Genomic DNA, 18,440 nt, shown 5'->3' on the forward strand with positions numbered 1-18,440 from the left:
GGCCGAAACGATGTGACAGTCTCTTTAGGATCAAAGCTGGAGCTTCTCCGAGATGAAAGAAGCAGGTGTCCAGCCAAGATGTTCTGTGAACTGGCTACAGCTGCACATGATGCAGGCCCCCATTCTGCCCCAGTGAACAGACTGGAGATGAAATGAAAGTGACAATGCTACACTACTGCAGTACCTCTTCACCACAGAGCACTCACAAACAAAAACCCCATCCAACTTAACAGAACAACTCAATTTTATTTTGATGGCAACTATTTTGAGCAGCTGTGCCCAAGTCCTCTTCACCTTACTGAGTGCAGTGTGTTTAAAGAGCTGGAAAGAATCCCTGCTTTGGGGATACTGAACCTCTTTGCCACCTAGACAAAAAAGTAAAAAAACATAAATAAAAAGCCACATACCAACCCATTTACAGCAGTACAATATAAATGTGCACAGAACACCGTAATTTCTTGACCTTAAGGTGATTAACGTTGTTCTTGTGAACAGCATATTAAACACAGAATACTTTCCAAATGCAAAACTACCTGCAAGATATTTACTACATTCAAATTAGCAAACACCATGCAGTATTTGGCAATGCAAAGACACACAGAATATTCTAAGGGACCCCTTAAAATATATTTTAATCAAATCACTTTCAATTTAACAGGCTTTGAAGTTATTAAAAATAAGGCCCCCAAAATTCCACACCAAGCCCTTCTCCCCCCAAAAATGATAATAGTTAAAAAAAAAAAAAAAAATATCACAGCAGCAGTGCTGCAGAGAAACCAGTATTAACAATGGAGTTGTTAGGTGATAAAAATCATAGCAATTATCAGGAATGTTTCATTCTGTAAAGATACTCAAAGGTTTTAAGTGCTAAGAAATTAAAAGAAAACTTCCATTATTCTGATATTCTAATGTCTACAATCAAACCATTTCCTCCTAATCAAATTTACATGTATTACCTCAGATAAGACTGGATTTAGTAATCAAACTATAGATTTCCAAATAGTTTTAGCTAGAAAGCATTAAATATAAAATCATACTTTTTTTTTTTAACAATCAAAGGGCTACACATCCAGTTAGTGCTCTTTGTAGGTATTCAGGAGTACATTCTGAATGACATAAAAATAAACCTGAAAATAAATCTAAATTGCAAACTGGAATTAAATCACCAAACAAGAAACATCATTCATACTATAATTTTATTTTTTTCCTTTATAATTTGCTTCCCTAAGAGCAAAACAAATCTTATTTTCACACATTAAAACAGATGAACATCAGAGCAAACAGCTTTAATACCAGATTTTAACCTCGCCTTGCATTCATATTTTTTTTATGCACTACTTTTTGCTGATTTTAATTATTTTCTGAACACTTTGAGTTGACACTCAATGTAGTCTTAAATGTAACTTTTGCTAACTGGCATTAATACACAACTTTATTCAACCAATCACTGTTTCCACATGTATTCAAAGTCTTTCCAACACTTATGACGACATATTTGCTGATACTTTAAAAATTTCATTAAGTTTTATTTAAATAAAATGGAAGAAAATGGAAATTTACAAAGCTTAAAATTTTATTAAAGAAAACTCAGTGTGCTTTAATTTCCAGAACAAGATTTAACAAAAAACATTTTGTCATCAAAGGCCTACAGTCAGTTTGCAAAATGGTTCTGGTAATCAAACTCCATGTGGCTTTTAGGCATGCAGAAGTGCAGAACACTGCTTCTGGAAAACCTGCCAAGCATTTAGATACGTTGGGTACCTGACTGCTGCTGGAACTTTGCTTGGAATTGGGTGTCCACGATTGGTTTTGGTTTGTTTGGTTTTTTTAATCCTCATGTGGGGTTTTTGGGGGTGATTGGTGGTTAGGTTTATTTGATACCTAATGTCTCAATTAACTCAGTGTCTTTAGATTTCTTTAGATTTAACTTAATTCCCTTCAAATTGAATTAACAGTTACTGGGTCCAATCTTTCACCACCTATTTTTCATATTTCAGGTGAAGAAATCTAACTCAAACACCGTCAAAAGTCCTCTGCTCGTGCAAATAAGACCAAAAACAAAAATGAAGGCAAAATAATTTCTCTGCAGCAGAATCTGAAAAGGTATGTGATAGTAGGTAAATAAAGGTCAAGATTAGCTTCACTCTGAAGTCTACAGATAACAGCACCATGGTTTTGTTTTGTTTATAAATCTGGCTTCCCTTTTGATTTTTCATTCATTTAGAAAACAGCCCTCTCACTAAAAGGTGAGGAAGGCTCATGTATACAGAATTTAAAATTGTAACAGAATTTAAAATTGTAACAGAATACAGCAAGTCTACACATAACACTGGCTGCTGTGATTCCACGTTTAATTACAAATTTATCTTTGAAAAGGTATTCAAGTTCTTAATGACTATATCAGCACTTAGTAGCAATATTTTTATGCACTGTACAGAGATGTATCTTCAAGTAGAAGAATATCCTAGAACTACATACCACAGAAACTGAGACTGAAACAGTTTTCTTTTAAGGCAGAAGTTCCATTGTACATCAGATTAAAAGCCACCACAACATTAACTATAACTAAGTCATTAGGCATTTTAAAATCTGCATTCATAACTATTAATTCTTGTGCTGGCTAGAACTCTACTAAAGTTCCAGGAAGTCCAGCTGGAGAGATACAGTTATCCTTTGAGGTTAAAGCTATGGCAGAGTAAAGTTAACCTAAACACTACTTTTAATTATTAAATAAAATGTGCTCATTTATGTTAGTAATTTATACAACTATTTAGAAAGAGGAAGTATGAAATATTGACAATGACAAAACAGATTTTAAAAAGCTATCATCGAAAAAGTTAGAATTCATATTCAGAGGAATTTCAATGCTTAAAAACAGATTCACATATGTTCATCCAGTTGAAGATTAGTGTATTAAAAAAAGTTAAGAAAATACTTTTGTATTTCAGTTCAACTGCGCTTGATTCAAGCACAGCTTAGAGGTTGGCTGATATAAATTAAACATGGTTACTGCCTCAGCAGCCAAAAGTACAGAAAAATGTACATGTTCACAGGATAAATAGAAGTCTCTTCTTTTGGAGGAATTGAAAAAAAAAAGCAAAAAAAAAAAAGCAAAAAAAAAAAGCTATCTCACTCCAATACGGGAGGTCATCCACTCCAAGCCTTGGCATAACCTGAAAGATAAGAGACATTATAATTGGTACTAGCGGTATTCCAGCATCTTGAAGGTATCTTCTACCTGTTTTTATGTGTCAAAGCAGCTACTTAAAATAAATTAGATCAACTGGAAATGGGATTGAAAGCTGAACAGAGTAAATAGTGTTTTAAACTAAGTCTACTTATGCTTTAGCCACATGAAAATGGTCAAGCATTCTATTTCATTGAAGCTAGGTAGTACGGCAATTTTTTTTTCCTTGTAAACCTAAAAGACACTATTCTTAAATGCTTACTCATAAGTACATGGAAACAAAAATCTTTTTGTTTTTCTACAGAATGCTAGACCTTTACACACTAATACTAAAAGATAAAGGGCAGGTTATCCAGACTGAATTGTTTCATGAAAAGACAGCAAATCAAAAATTCTAAAATCACATTACAAAATTAAAAGTATGCTTATATTGAATACTAAGACTGCATAGGATCTAATCTGCTTCCTAACTCAATCTGCATCTCCATTTAAAGTCTTCCATTTCAGAAGACAGACTTTCCTTTGATTTTGTAGGGATCTAGTTACCTAGTTTATACCTCTTTGAGCTTTACCTTCACACAGTAAGTCAGGGTTTAGCTATCCAAGAATTGCTAGCTTCACTCACACGGGGCTGATCCCCCCAGATTCCTGTCAGAATTGCTACAACCAGGGGTGCAATGCATATTGGCAACATCCAAATTAGTATGTTTTATGAATGAAAATCATGCAGTGATACCCACAGGGGCCACTGGAACATCTTGGAAGAGACAAGACTTCTCAACAGTAGGCAAGGAAAGATGTAGCATCATAGGGCTCATTGTTTTTCCATCAATTGTTTCAGCAGATCAAAATGGAAGACTCAGGTCACTGATCTAACTCTGGGAATGTTTTTTCTAAGTTCATCTCACTACTGTCACCGTCTAAAGTATTCTAAATATTCACCCCTTTTTGGTTCACAATACAAAAGAAGCAGCCTAGGATGCCCACTGTTTCTAAGCTAAACTTCGTATTTATTAATTATTACTTTCCTTCAAATGTCAACTTGGTTGAAGATCTTAATAAGTACATAAACTGTGTATTCAAAAGTGACTTTAGCAAAATTGGTAGCAGGAAAATAGAGGTAACTCTTAGAACAAAACAATACAATCCAAAGACCTCATGAAAAAAAAACCCACTTTGTTCTAACATATTGCACCCCAAGGAAGTTAATGCCACCATTCACTCTACAAGATATCTCCATGACATTAGACTATACTTCATGCTAGAAAGTGAGGTAGATGCTTTCCCTTCCCAAATACTCAGTTGGATTCGCTATTTTTGATGTCACAAGACCACATTATTGTAAAGGTTGTGTAAGAGAGCCAAAAAAACCCTCTAAATATCACACATTACAAGACTGCCTTAAAAATCAAGATGAAAAATTAGTACACTTCACAACATACAAGCAAGTCATTGTCCAACTTGTTAAAAGGTATCCAAAAATGTTTTTTGGTCTTTACAGACTAAGGATCTAAGGCTAGCCCAGCATTCCATTTTAGTTAATTGCTGGAATAAGGTATACATATTTCAAAATTAGCTATACTAGCCAGATGCAAACAAAAAGTTTAATATTGGTAACAATTTTGTTTTATGACAGATCTATGTAACTTTTCATCAAAACTATGTTTCAATGCTAATCAAAAAACCCAACCAACCAAATAAACCCCAAAACACCTCAACCTCCCAGCTTAGAAGCTTCCTGTAGTTTAGAATATAAAGGAAGAAAGCAGTAGCTTATTTCTTTAATACAGAAAGCCGCACAAGAGTAAGAGAGTAGTACAGAGAAAGACAGCTATGTCAACAGCTACATACTTGGAGGAGTGGTGTTTGGTTTTTGATTTGGGGTTTTTAACAACAAATGGAAGAATTTTGTATGAGTTTGGAGTCTGAGCTATGACAAAAACCACGAGGTTCAATTAAGAAAATGAAAAATTTAAAATGTCCCTCTGACTGCAAAGTTCAGAAAATATGAACTTTCAGAAAATCCATGTTGGTGTCAGCAGGCTTCTAAATCAATATTCTCATTTACCACCAATTGCCATACTAAGCAGTAAGCACTTACCCTTCTCCTGTCAAAGCACAGCAGGACTGAATGTGCCATGGGTGATCCTTTATGGAGCTGAGGGTGAGGTATGCAGATATCTCAGCAGCTGTCATGCAGCCCTTCATGTCCTGCTTGTTTGCAAAGATGAGAACTGCAGCCTTCCGTAAATCCTAGAAATGATTTACAGTACTCCTAATAGTTATTATACAGAACTAAAAGGCCATTGTGCTAACTTCATTTCTTAGAAGAACTGTATCCAAGCTAATCTACAATTACAGGAGCATGGAGTTTTAACTGACTTACTGCACTAAATAGTCATTACAGTAAGACTGAAAAAACTAATTTATTCAGAAGTGTTCACCACCACAGAGAATCAAACTGTAACATACTATATGAGTATCGTTTTGGTGTTGACCACATGTTCATACGTAACTAATGAAAGTCTTGTCAAAATACATTTTATAATGCTCTAAACCATTCAGCCAGTAGAATTATTTCTGGTTAAACATTCAAAGTCCTACAATAAATACTATTCAAATGGAAAAGCCTGCTAGATATCACTCCCTTGAAATTGCTTTCAACTTCGTTAAAGAAGTTCTGTATTGATTAAAGCAGTAATAATTTAAGAAAGTTTTCTGAATTCTTTTAAGTTTTATCCTAGTGTTCCAAAAAGGGAGCTCTAATAATGCTGCATCAGTTTTAAAAACTAATTAAAATTGTTTTGTTTTAGTATGGAATGTAGCATTCCAAATAGCAATGAGATGAACTGGAATGTATGGCTTTAAAAGTGCAGAAGGGTAAATAAATGTAATACTCAGGAAGCTGACAGTTGCAACTAAAAGTGTTCAATACATTTCACTGCATATTAAATTTTGAGAATATTTTTCCACCAAGACAAAAAACAACCCAAAACAAAAAGGTTTATGATCTACAGCTGAAAATTCACCCCTAAAAGTAGTCCAGTCTAGGCCTACCAACTGTTTTTAAGAGATGGCAGATCACAATTACCTAAGAGTTTCAGACTGGAAACTAAAAAACTACATGGGAAAACTTCACCACAATAAGTAATTTTTCCACCTTTTTTGTAGTGAATTTACTCCTTACTATTAGACCCAAACTACAATTAATAATAAACTGTAAATCAAAAACTCACTTATGTGAAACACAACAAGTCTCTCAGAGAAATGAACAGTATTACTTGCATTGTACTAAATCCTTTTCTTTCAAAAATGAGGGAGAATATTTAGATTTAAAACAACCTTAATTCAGCTTCAGAGTGATCACAAAAGGTTTTAACATACTTTACCTAAGCCAATGTACGAGTTAATTTAGGATGTTTGAGTGAGTTGGCCCAATTCTGAACAGTCGCCAGGACAACATATAATAAAAACAGAACCAAATAATTCTGAAGGAAAATGAACTGAAATTAATTTATCCATAGTATGATATATGCTCCTTAATTTTAAGGAACAGGATTAAAACAAACAAAAAAAGTAGGGAATTCCATTTCTCTAAAATAAAAATTTTAAAAAAATGTTTCTTGGAATTCTAGCCATTTAACTGAAACAGTCAGTGCTAGGGGACAGTAATACCCAGTTACATTAATATGAAGCATAAGATATTTCACAAGTTCAGCATTTGCAACCTAAAGACTGATTTAATTACAATCAAGTCCTATTAGAAGAGTGCTTCAAAATAATTTTTATACTTATTTATAACTTACATGGTTTTAAAATGTGATCAACAGGCATACACATTCTCAGAATTTTTTTTCTGATGGTATTATTTTTGTTAACATAGGAAGCATGAAATGTTATTTGACTGTTCTCAACAAAACTATTATCCCAACTCCCCACCATACCTCATGAGCCAGCATTCTATAAAGTTCTTCTTTTGTTATAGAAAGTCGCTCTCTATCAATGCTGTCAACAACCAGAATGATGAACTAGAGAAAAACACCAATAGTATAGTATGTAAATATAAACTACAAATTACAGAAAGCACATTTTCAAGAGACCACTACCCCAAGTCTTCTTCCTACAGAAGAGACTGCTTTCAGAGGACACTAGAAAAGAGAAAGTGACAAAAGGAGAAAAGAGAGACAGTAACAAAGAAGGAGAATTAGAAATCATTGCTATAATTCTCCAATGTATGCTCCAAATCACTTGGCCTTATAAAATTAAAGGGATTCATCAGCTGTTGAAAATGACCACATCGTATGAAAAACTTTGTCAATTTAATGCTGCTGTGACTTTGAGATGCCTAGCAGATGAGGAGGAACAGTAACAGAATTATTCATGAGGGAGGCTAGGATTAGCATAGTAAACAGATCTCTTTTCTTCCTCAACTGTTTCCAGCAGGCAAAGCTTCTAAGTAAAGGGAAAGATCTTTCCAAGTACTAGAAGGCACTGGATTTCAAACACTTACTAGATAGAATATGAAGAACATCCCAAAAGTATCAGGAAAAGAATATATACATCACTCCAAATTCCAAAACCAAAGATACTCAAGGGGTACATGCCAAGAACTTATTGCTGTATACCAGGTAATGCTGGCAGAAGTCTCTTTATCCTCATATGTGTCTTAGATGTAGCTGTACTTTTCCAAATAAAATAAAAAATTAGTCTAAAATACTAAAGATGATGGTTGAGATGTCATCACCAGGCTTACAGTAGATCTAGGACGGATCACTGATCTCACCTCTCTTCAAGAGGAGTATAAGAAAAGATATAGAAAAAGGAAAAGATAAAAAATGTAATTTTAAAGGAGGATGGAATACTTCTATAATGAGTATCTAGAAGAGGTCTCTGCTTCTAGTAGAAATGGTAAAAAATGAAGTCCCTAATATCTTACATCAAGGTAGGTGTCTCAAAAAGAGTCCTCAGAGGTTATATGTGCCTTTTTGTATTGATAACCTCTTGGCCTCAATAAGACTGTCATAAAAAACAAATCCCGAAAGTAAACCTTTGCTGAATTCTACTCCAACCTTTCCAGCAACAGCAGCTCTGCCAGTACCTCAAAAACAGTGCACAGCAAGACTTTCTATCCTCCTTTGGATAAAATCTAGGAGCTGATGAGCTTTTTAAATACTGCTGCCTAGGCCTAGAGAAAGTTTCATTCCTTGTCCTTAATTATCATTATTTCAAAACCATTTCAGACTGGATGTACAGAAGTCCAGTTGACCACTGCAAATCATCACAAAATTTGCAAATTACATTGCAAAATTTTCTTTTTAATCTACTTTAAAAAGCAAGTAAAAAATCTGATCTAAAATGTATTTTTTTATCATTTGATTGCCTAGGAAAAAAGTCTTAACTTCACAGTTTAGAGCATAGATCAAATAGCATTACTGTAAAGTATATGGAAAAAATACTTCAAATGTTACCAGAAAAATGGCTGCATACCAGAGATACCTCACACTTTTTGAGTTTATTCTTCCTCAATAAAATTTAAAATCAATACAGATGCAATCTTTACAGAAGTCTACCAATATTCCTAATAAATTAATATAATTTCAAACAAACTTATTCAATTTGCAGATTTCAAAACATTGTCTCATACCTCTGTGTTTGAATAATAGGTATTCCACGACGACCGTAATGATTCTTGCCCTCCAATATCCCACATTAAGAAATGAGTGTTTTTCACCACTATTTCTTCTACATTGCTTCCTATGGTTGGAGAAGTATGAACCACTTCATTCATTAAGCTAAAGGAAGCAATATCATACCATAAGGACCAATCAGCAAAATCCACAAGGCTTGTTACAGCTGAATTATAACAAATTTTTTGTAGAAAAAGTAAATATGTGTAACTGATTAAAAAATATTAAAAATTTAGGCATATTTTAAAAAAGCTATATATTTGAACTTTAGAAAGGAGTCATGCTTAAAGAAATCAGCCATGAAAAATAAGCACATAAAAGGCATAACAAATGGATAAGCATCTGTGTTTTAGGAGGACTGTCTTTTTAAAGGACATTAACAGACACTTTAAACACACTTGTTTTAAAGTAGGAGCTACCATTCTCAAGATCCCAAATATAACCCCCTAATATAAATATAAATTGGAATATAATGTTATCAAAGCACTTGACTTAGTCACTCAATATTAAATCCCAAATGACTGTTTGGTTACAAAGCCAAAAAAATTTCTGAATTTTCTGAAAATTTCTCAGTTTCACCTTTAAGCTTGCTCAAAAATGCTTATGAATAAAAAGTCTTTTTGGAAAGCATACTATGCTGCTTTGATATCCACATATATGGGTATTAATTTAGTTACACCTTCCTCCTTTTCCACAGTTACAATAGTAATTATGGTCCTAACAACAGTCTTGAATTTATCATGGCTATTCCTGTAATGCTGCCAAGATTTGGATGCAATGATGCTATTGAAAATGAGAAAGCTAGGACCCGGGCAAGATGAAATATTTTTAGGAATTCTCTAGCACAAGTTTTAGACACTGGAATTGAGAAACATTTGGAATCATTTTTGGATTTTTGCAGAGCAGCTAGACCATTAATTTAAAAATCACGTTCTTTTCTGCAGTTACTGGTAACAGGATTATTTCTATGCTTACAAATTGAGAGAGGCTTTCATGGCAAAAAAATTAAAGTTCACTTTGTGCTTGAATGTACAATTTTGTTATTCAATTTACAGTGCAGTTTTAAAGCACAGCAGTTTCTTCACTTATCCTTTAAATATTTACTCTGCTCAGAACAACTAATACCATTAATGTATGAAGTGTGATTTGGAACTTTAGAGATTCCACAAGGTTACAAAGCTGAATTTTCAATGATTAAACAGTGACAAAATGCAAACAGAAAAACAATTAGTTCATATACTTACAACTGGTAAAGAATAGTAGTCTTTCCAGCATTATCAAGTCCCACTATGATTACTTTGTGCTCTGCATACACACACAAAAAAAAAAAAAGACAATAAATTAGTGGAAACAGCAATAATTATAATTCTGGTTAATCACTCTCCCTTACTGAAGAAAGCAACTGCTTGTTTCTCTTATTTCAGTATTTTACACAGATTAGTGGTATCTTCAGGACAGAAAAAAAGCCAAACAAAACCACAAAGCCTCATCTTCTCTTGAGACTACAGTTTCAGAAAAGTCAGCACTGGAAATCTAATAAAGGTACAGTTACTAACGATTACTTCATTTACAACATCTAGTTTTAGAAAGAAAAGTACAATGAAAAAATATAATTCATAGCAATGAACACCAACAAACATTCAAAGACTGCAGAAGATATTACCCTAACATTCAAGGCTCAATAATAACCATTTGTTAAGGTACCATCATCATTCACACTGTAAAACCTGAGAGGAAACTGTATTTTGAATAGGCCACAAATTCTAACTTTGCAACTTCTGAGCTGAAAAGTCACAGAATGATGGAATAGTCAAGGCTGGAAAACACTTCTGGAGGTCAGCTGGTTGAACCTCTTTGCTCAACCAGGCCCAAACAGCCAGTGGCCTAGGACCATGTCCAGGTGGGTTTTTAATATTTCCAAGATGGAAACTCCACAGCTGCCCTGGACAGCTTGGGTCATTGTTCAGCCACCCTCACAGTGAAAAAGTGTTTCCTGATGTTCAGAAGGAACTTCCATGTTTCAGTTTGTGCCCATTGCCCAGTCCTGTCATTTGGCACCACTAAGACAAGTCTGGCTCTGCCCTCTTTGCACCTCTTTTTCTCATATGTGAGATGCTCCAGTCCCTTCATCACCCTTGCAGCCCATGACTGAACTCTCCCCAGCATGTCCACGACTCTCTTGTACTGAAGAGCCCAGAACTGGACACAGTACTCCAGGTGAGGCCCCATCAGTGCTGAGTAGAAAGGAAACATCACAGCCCCCAACCTGCTGTAAATTCTAGCATACAGAATAGTGATCTTGCAATTGCTGCAATGTTATTTTTTTCCAGGCACAGAGGAAGCAAAACAGAAAACAAACAAACAAACAAAACCAGCAAAAAAGTCCTCCAGAATTTATATGCTTCTCTGTAAATAATCCCTCTTAGAGTTTCAAATCCAGTAGCACAACCACTTAGGATGATGGTTCTTTTGCTACATGTGTGAAGTTACAACATACTGATCCAATTACTGACAAAAAAAGCAAATCAGTTCAGAGGGAAGAATCTGCAAATGGATACATAAAAATTCTGTGAACAAGCTCACTTTTAAAGAGATAATATTTACAATTCTAGGGCCCTTATTCCAAAGCAAAACATGGTTCACAGTTTAAAGACTTCCTACAAAATACCGCATTTGATGTACAGAATCAAATAAGTTACTAGAGCAAAAGATCTATCATAAATATCAAATTGGTGGGTATTTTCTCCCCACAAGCGGGTGGTTTAAGGAAGAATTGAAGTGTTTTGGTTTAAAATCTATTTATTATAGTAACCTACATCTTTTTATACTGAATATTACTGTAATAAAACATTCTCTTGTATGGAACTTTTATAAGTTTTGCTATGCAATAGGGTTATAACAGATGATAAAATCTATTTATTTGTGCCAGTTCTCCTACTACTGCATCCTGTGAATACATTCTAAGGAAAGAACATTTCCTGGCTGTAAATACAGAAGTACTTCTAGCCCCATTATCAGCAGCATCAGTAATTAATGACCTTTCCCAATACATAAATAGTATGAAATCCTCTATTTTCAATGCTAATAAATCATGCCTAGCTTGGCTGTCCATCTCTTCATCAAATTTAGTTAAATTTAAACAGCTTTCAAAGGTCAAACACAGAAATACCTTTCTGTTGTTTTCAAACCAGACATGTCAACTATAGCCAGGAAGAAGATGATTCTACTTTTGCAGCATTCTGTTTGAGTTATTTTCAAGAAAGAAAAGAAATTCCAGTCAGGAATTACTCTGCCCTCTCATCTTCTTATCAGAATACACCATCTTAGGCATGAATGATTGGAGTGTTAGATGATACATCACACTACTTGAAGTAATGAAGAAAAAACCTCCACTGAGATGACTGCTTTTAAAAGCCACTGAAGTGTGAATCAGCCCTAACTGGAAAAAAAGGCACAGCTTATCTGTGTTACTTCATGGTCAAATGGTGTTTCATACAGTGATTGAATAAGCACAAACAATAAACAGTCACACAAGTGTTAATTAATGATGATCTTGTCATGAAAATAGTAAGGTGAAATCATGGGTATCTCATACAAGTAGCAGATTCCAGAACTATAGTAATGGAAAACTCTTCACTTACAAACATATTCGAAAGTTGAATTTCTGTCTAGTTTGATGAAAATACAGAAAATTTACACATAGATGTGCATTAGAGAAAAAACATGTGAGCTTAAAAACTACCAAACTAAGACACAACAGAATTTTAGCAAGACAATTACTTGTTTACAAGTGCAACTAGTAGAAGATAGATGTCACATTTAGGAAGAAGGACAGTTACGGGGTAAACCATAGGCAGTGATTTATTTGTGTTCTGTACTTACAGACTAACCAAAGTTTCTCCCTTTCACTGGCTGGTATTCAAACTCAGTTTAGGTTGTATTCATGAATATCTTCCCAGTCCACCATGTTCTTGGCAAAAGAAGAAGAAAATCCATAACAAAGTTAAGAGAGCAGAAGAGAAGAGTCTTTATTAATCAGGCAGGAATGGGGAGGGAAAGTAGAAAAAGTAGATATATGGAGGGAAAAAAAGAAAAGACAGTATTAGACTACTCCTTAAAAGAATCCAATGACTTTTTGGTTTTATCAACCATTTCTAGCACACTGTTTAAAAAAAATAGTACGTAATACTGTTAAAAAAAATCCCTGGCAGTTTAGTATTACAAAAACACAGGACAGTGAAGATTATCTTCTTGCAGATGTTAGAAGAAAGACATAATGTGCTCTTTTCTTCCCTTACTCATCTATATTTCTCTGTTGTAAAACAGCCCAAAACTGAAGATTCATTTCTCCCAACAAGCCTTTTCCTCTATTTTGCAAAAGGTAAAAACAAAAATGAAAAAAATTCTAAATACTTTAATGACGAGTCTTCTAACATATTTGGAGAAAATGACTACTGGAATGGGTACCAATACTTTTCAGGCTGTGAAACAAAACACTTATCTGGTTCCAAAGAGCAACAATCTTGGAGGCCTCAGAGTTGAAGACAGAATGCTGAAGGTCATAATTATGAAGACATAATTCTGAAGGTCAAAGAGGTTTCAATACAAAGACTCATTTTGTACACTAAGAGCTACCTTAGAATCTTCTCTGAAGCACAAAATCACTGCTAAAATACATCTTGTATCTCCAGACCTCCAGAGCAACCTGTAAGACTCTGAATAATTACTGTTCCAAATATAAGTAAACCCCAGATTTGTACGCTTCTTAAAGAATTCTATCAGACACATACAAGAAAATAAGGTATTGACAAATGTCAGTTACCTTTACCAGGGTTGCTGACATTTACTTCCATTTTTTAACCCATAGTTTTATTAAGAGCAGTCTTGATAACACTGATGGAATGATAATCAGCAAGTTTTACTCAGATATATGTTAACACAGGCACTAACTTAAGTGCTCCACCATCTATTCACACTACTACATGTTGCTTACAAGAATGTGCCACTTGACTATTGAATCATAGCTTCAGCAGGTCATTTGTGAACTCTGATTTTTTTTTAACTTCTAAAAGTAAGTTACTAATAAAAGTAAGTTCAATCTGAACTTAGATCACTAAGGTCACCAGGTCATGCTTCAGAGCATGATATTTTAAATGAAAATGAAAACAATACTCGGGAAATATTTTTGGTCAATTAAAAAGAAAAAAGAAAAGGAAAAATTATCAGGAATCCATTAGAAAGTCACATAGAAAAATGACAAAAGTCTATTTTAAAGGCCATTGTTTCTCTTACAAGTAAACATAACTCTATTTCAGTTCACATCATTCAATTACTACTTGATTATGAGACAATATATATTGAGAGCTGAAAGACTCAGGCACACCTCATCCCCCATGCTCTACTTGATAGAACACAGATGGAACTTTTCAAATCTTTGCTTTGTTTTTTGTTTTTCCTTTTGCCAGTATCAAGTGCTGCAGACTATCACACAACTCGCACTAGCCATGAGCACTGATACCATGCTCCTCACATAGTGGAGCCTACCTTCACCTTTGGAATACTCCTTCTATATAGCCAAAATCAATGTGTAAGTTACCGTGTTAGTCTGCTCAACAAGCAGCTTCACAGGACAGCCTGTGAATTCTCTAAGGAGTTATCAAGATTTGATGTAACTAGAAGAGCAACCAAAATCCACTCAGAAATTACTATGCTTTATTATTAGTAACAATATTATTTAGTGAAAATAGGTGTGTAGTTGGAGAATAATTTTCCATTAGGTCAAAAATTTATGTTTGAAGAAAATTTTTTAGAATGAAATTTCAAATTTGGCCATGAAAAGAAGCTCACTTTCTTTTCTGTGGTTACCACAAGAAGAGGTTAAAAAAAAAACCAAAAACCAACCCCAAAACCAAAGCAAAAACCAAGCAAAAGATAACTCCAGCACTAAACCAAGATCAGGACACACCCTAAGAGCTTCTTATTGGGATAAAAGCCAAAAATTAAATATTTCATGGTATTATCTCATCTATTTAAACTGTGAGACTAATTTTTCATTAATGCATACGAATGCACTAGGTTTGCATGGTGAGATTTTGATAGTGAAGAGGGTTACACAGTGCTTTCTGTGAGAAACTCCTAGAAGCTTCTTCTACATTTATGTAGCCAATGCCAGGCAAAGCCATCAGCAACAGGTGTAATGCCTCTGGGATAACACATTTAAGATGGGAAAAGGTTATTGCACAGATACAATTACGAGCAGAGAAAAGAGGAGTGAGAATATGTGAGTAAAAACAACTCTGCTGACTTCAAGGTCAGTGCACAAGGAGGGGAAGGAGGTTCTGCAGGTGTCAGAGATCCGCCTGCAGCCCACAGTGAGGACGACGTCAAGGCAGCTGCGGCCCTGCAGCCATTGAGGTCCATGGAGGAGCAGAGATCCACCTGCACCCCATGGAGGACCCCATGCCAGAGCAGGTGGACATCCAAAGGTGGCTGTGACCCCACTGGACACTCAGGTTGGAGCAGGCTCCTGGCAAGAACCTGTGGACCCGTGGAGAAGAGTCCACCCTGGAACAGGTTTGCTGGCAGGCTTGTGACCTCGTGGGGGATCCCTGCTGGAGCAGCCTGTCCCTGAAGGACTGTGCCTCATGAAAAGGACCCATGCTGGAACAGTTAGTGAAGAACTGCAGACCTTGGGAAGAACACATACTGGAGAAGCCCATGAAGGACTGTGTCCCATAGGAGGGATCCCACACTGGAACAGGGGATGGAGTCCCCCACCATGAGGAGGAAAGGGTGGCAGACACATGATGAACTGACCACAGCCCCAATTCCCTGTTCCCCTCCTGCAGGGAGGAGGTAGAGAACTAAAAATAAAGTTAAACCTGGGAAAACAGAGGGAGGAGTCAGGGCGAGATGTTTAGATGATTTGGTTTTCTTTCTCATTAACCTGTTCTGATTTGACTGGTAATGAATTATATTAATTTCACAAATTAAGTCTGTTCTGCCCATGATGGTAACTGGTGAGTGATCTCTCCCTATCCTTATTTCAACCCAGAAGCCTTTTGCTGTATTTTCTCTCCCCCTGTTCAGCTGAGGAGGGGAGTCAGGGAGCTGCTTTGGTGGGCATCTGGCATCCAGCCAAAGTAATTCACAATGAAGAATAACTTTTCTTCCAGGAAATAATATACAATAACAAAGACAATGTGTTTTCCTGAAGATAAATATTGACATCATAAGCTCCCATACAGGCAAATACTAAAAGCCACCAGTTATCTCTTGATCAGTTTTCTGCGTATAGGTCTCTTTGGAGTCTTAGGAACACTTCATGGAAGGAAAGGATTTGCAGATTGCACTATTTGATGAAAACAAAAAAAAGTACTTAATATTTTTCTGGAGAATAGGGGAAACATTGAATCTTACCGAATAGGTTTGACAGTTCAGGAAAATAAGAAATTAGCAATAAATTCAGAAAACTTTGTTAGAAGACTTCAGGAATGATGTGATAGGATGGTGTATGCATGAGAAAAATAAATGATCTGGGATTGGATCCAAATCCCATCCTATGAAAGACAGTTTGATACACAGATGTCAATGTGCACACACACTGAGGCTTTGCTCTGGTATCTACAGAACTAGAATGGCTTATGAGCAACCACAGGAACAAAATTATGAAAGTACACCAGGTGTATCTGCCTCCAAAACTTGCAACAGAGTGTTGCACAAAAAAGTCTTATGTGCATCAAGAACTTTAAAGTGGAAATGAGGTACACATTTGGAAGCTTGAGAGAACAATTAACAGTAACATCATTTTGCCTGCTCCAAGCTCAGGGCCTCAAGGAAAAAGAATATAAACTAAAAATTCCTTAACTATTTAATTTTCTAACCAGAGATGGCTAGGTAAACAAAAAAAAATTAGAACAAATTAACAGAAAACATAATTTTCTATTTCTATGATAACCATCTGAGGTAAAAGTGGTGGCAGATGCAAATTCTGAACTCTGGCTTAGAACATGAGCCATCATTGGGGGGCTGGATGAACTGGGCAGGAGAGCATGGAAAGCGATACTATCCCCTTACGACCTTTTTATTTTTGTCTGGAGAAGTGATTTTCTTGGGTCACTAACTGTATTTAACTAGCATCATTGCCAAAACACAAACAGATTTTTACCTCGAAGGCCCCTACATGTTTGGCGTTCTTCTTTTCCTTTTAATTAAAGACTAACATAACATGATTTTAATAACAGATCCCGACTTAAAAAGCAGGATCGGCGAAGTCAAAAAGGACCGTCATCGTCCATCAAAGCTTCAGCAGTCCGGGCCGCCGTGGATGCCGGGCGCGCACCGCCTGAAGGGCTGCCCGGGGCAGACGACGCGTTTAACGCGGCCAGGGAGGAGGGGGAAAGGAGGGACCACCTCGGGACCTGAAACAAAGCGACCCCAAGCATGAGGCGCCGCGGGTCCAGCGCTCACGGCGCGGCACAAAGCAAAGCTCAACTTTTGGCTAGGCGGGCCTTCAGGGGAAGCCCGGCGAGCGGCACCGGCCCCGAGCCCCCGCGGCTACGCGCGGCCCCCGCAGCCCCCGGGCTCCACTCGCCGCCCGCCCCGTCGCCGGCTCGGGCCCGCGCGCCCACCTTGGCTACCGAAGAGGCTCCACAGCTTGGCGAAGATTAGGCCCATGCCTGGCCTCGGCTTCCCGCCGAGTGCCCGGGGCACCCCGAGCTCACCCAGGCGGCGGCGACGACGGCGGCGGCAGCAGCAGCGACTCCCTCCGCGGAGGCTCCCGCAGCGGCCCCGCGGCAGCGCCGAGCGGGCGGGCACAGCGAGGGGGCGGGCACGCGGCACCGCCCCGCCCCGCCAACGGCCCGCGCGCGTCACTGCGGCGTCATGGCGGGGGCGGTGGGCGGTGGGCGCGGCAGCGTGGCTACGCGGACAGTTCCGAGGAGGCAGCAGGGCTGCTGGAAAGCCGAGGGGTCTGGGGTTGGCACGGTCGGGAGGATGGAGCCGCCCCGCAAGGGACGAATGCCGCGAGGAGAACTTGGCCCCGCCGCGGTGGCCGGTGCCGGGGTGGGAGGCGCTGGCCGAGCGCCAGTCCCATCCCCGTGTCCTTCAGCCCGGCGGTGCTATGGCCGGTCCACGGCCTCTGCTGTTGGGAAGGGTTGAGGATTTCAGGACAGGCAGTGCGCTCGTGTACATTAAATGTTGTGAAAGCAGCGGACTCCCTTTCAGGGCTCTGCTACAGGTTTCTGTACTGAGCTCTTGCGTGGGTACCCACCCGGGCTTCCTCAGCAGCACTTTGGGCAGGGTCAGTGAGCGAGCACGAGCCCAGCTCCGCCCTAGAGAGCGAGCCGGCGGGCACTTAGGTGCAGAAACGGTGCGAGTACAAAACCTGTTTAATCCACTCGGCAGAATTTTAGAAAACCAAACCAAAAGAAAAACCCAAACACCGAAACAAACAAACACCGAAACAAACAAACGAAAAAATCCCAAAAAAACCAACAAAAAGCAAGGGATGTCAGCAATGTCTTGTCCGATAAGTTTGGGCGCCCCCCGGGCTCTGCTGCCGCTCT

The 18,440-nt window shown here is 37.6% G+C and overlaps 1 protein-coding gene across 3 annotated transcripts; it reads right to left on the reverse strand.

Moving 5' to 3' along the window:
* Positions 1-263: 263 nt before the first annotated feature.
* Positions 264-17,681, reverse strand: ARL5B (ARF like GTPase 5B). Of its 3 annotated transcripts, XM_069006681.1 has the most exons (8): positions 17,505-17,681; positions 12,757-12,844; positions 10,119-10,179; positions 8,832-8,979; positions 7,132-7,215; positions 5,289-5,440; positions 3,134-3,173; positions 264-365 (listed from the first exon to the last, which is right to left on the reverse strand). In XM_069006681.1, the coding sequence occupies exons 4-8, from the start codon at positions 8,973-8,975 to the stop codon at positions 291-293; spliced, it is 495 nt and encodes a 164-aa protein (XP_068862782.1). In that variant the 5' UTR covers positions 8,976-8,979; positions 10,119-10,179; positions 12,757-12,844; positions 17,505-17,681; the 3' UTR covers positions 264-290. The 3 variants fall into 3 exon arrangements, with proteins under 3 accessions (XP_068862782.1, XP_068862780.1, XP_068862781.1); XM_069006679.1 differs by lacking the exon at positions 12,757-12,844; XM_069006680.1 differs by lacking the exons at positions 264-365; positions 12,757-12,844 and having other exon boundaries at positions 1,183-3,173.
* Between the last annotated feature and the right edge of the window lie 759 nt (positions 17,682-18,440).

This window comes from Aphelocoma coerulescens, chromosome 2 (genome assembly GCF_041296385.1).
Source record: "Aphelocoma coerulescens isolate FSJ_1873_10779 chromosome 2, UR_Acoe_1.0, whole genome shotgun sequence".
NCBI classification, from domain to species: Eukaryota; Metazoa; Chordata; class Aves; order Passeriformes; family Corvidae; genus Aphelocoma; species Aphelocoma coerulescens.

Excerpts from the sequence above, each read along its gene's own strand:
- ARL5B (XM_069006679.1), bottom strand. The coding sequence starts at position 17,550 with ATGGGCCTAATCTTCGCCAAGCTGTGGAGCCTCTTCGGTAGCCAAG. Across the intron at positions 8,980-10,118 it reads ACTACTATTCTTTACCAGTT|CTTAATGAATGAAGTGGTTC; the intron begins GTAAGTATATGA and ends TGCTTCCTTTAG. Across the intron at positions 366-3,133 it reads GGATGACCTCCCGTATTGGA|GTGGCAAAGAGGTTCAGTAT; the intron begins GTGAGATAGCTT and ends TTTTTTGTCTAG.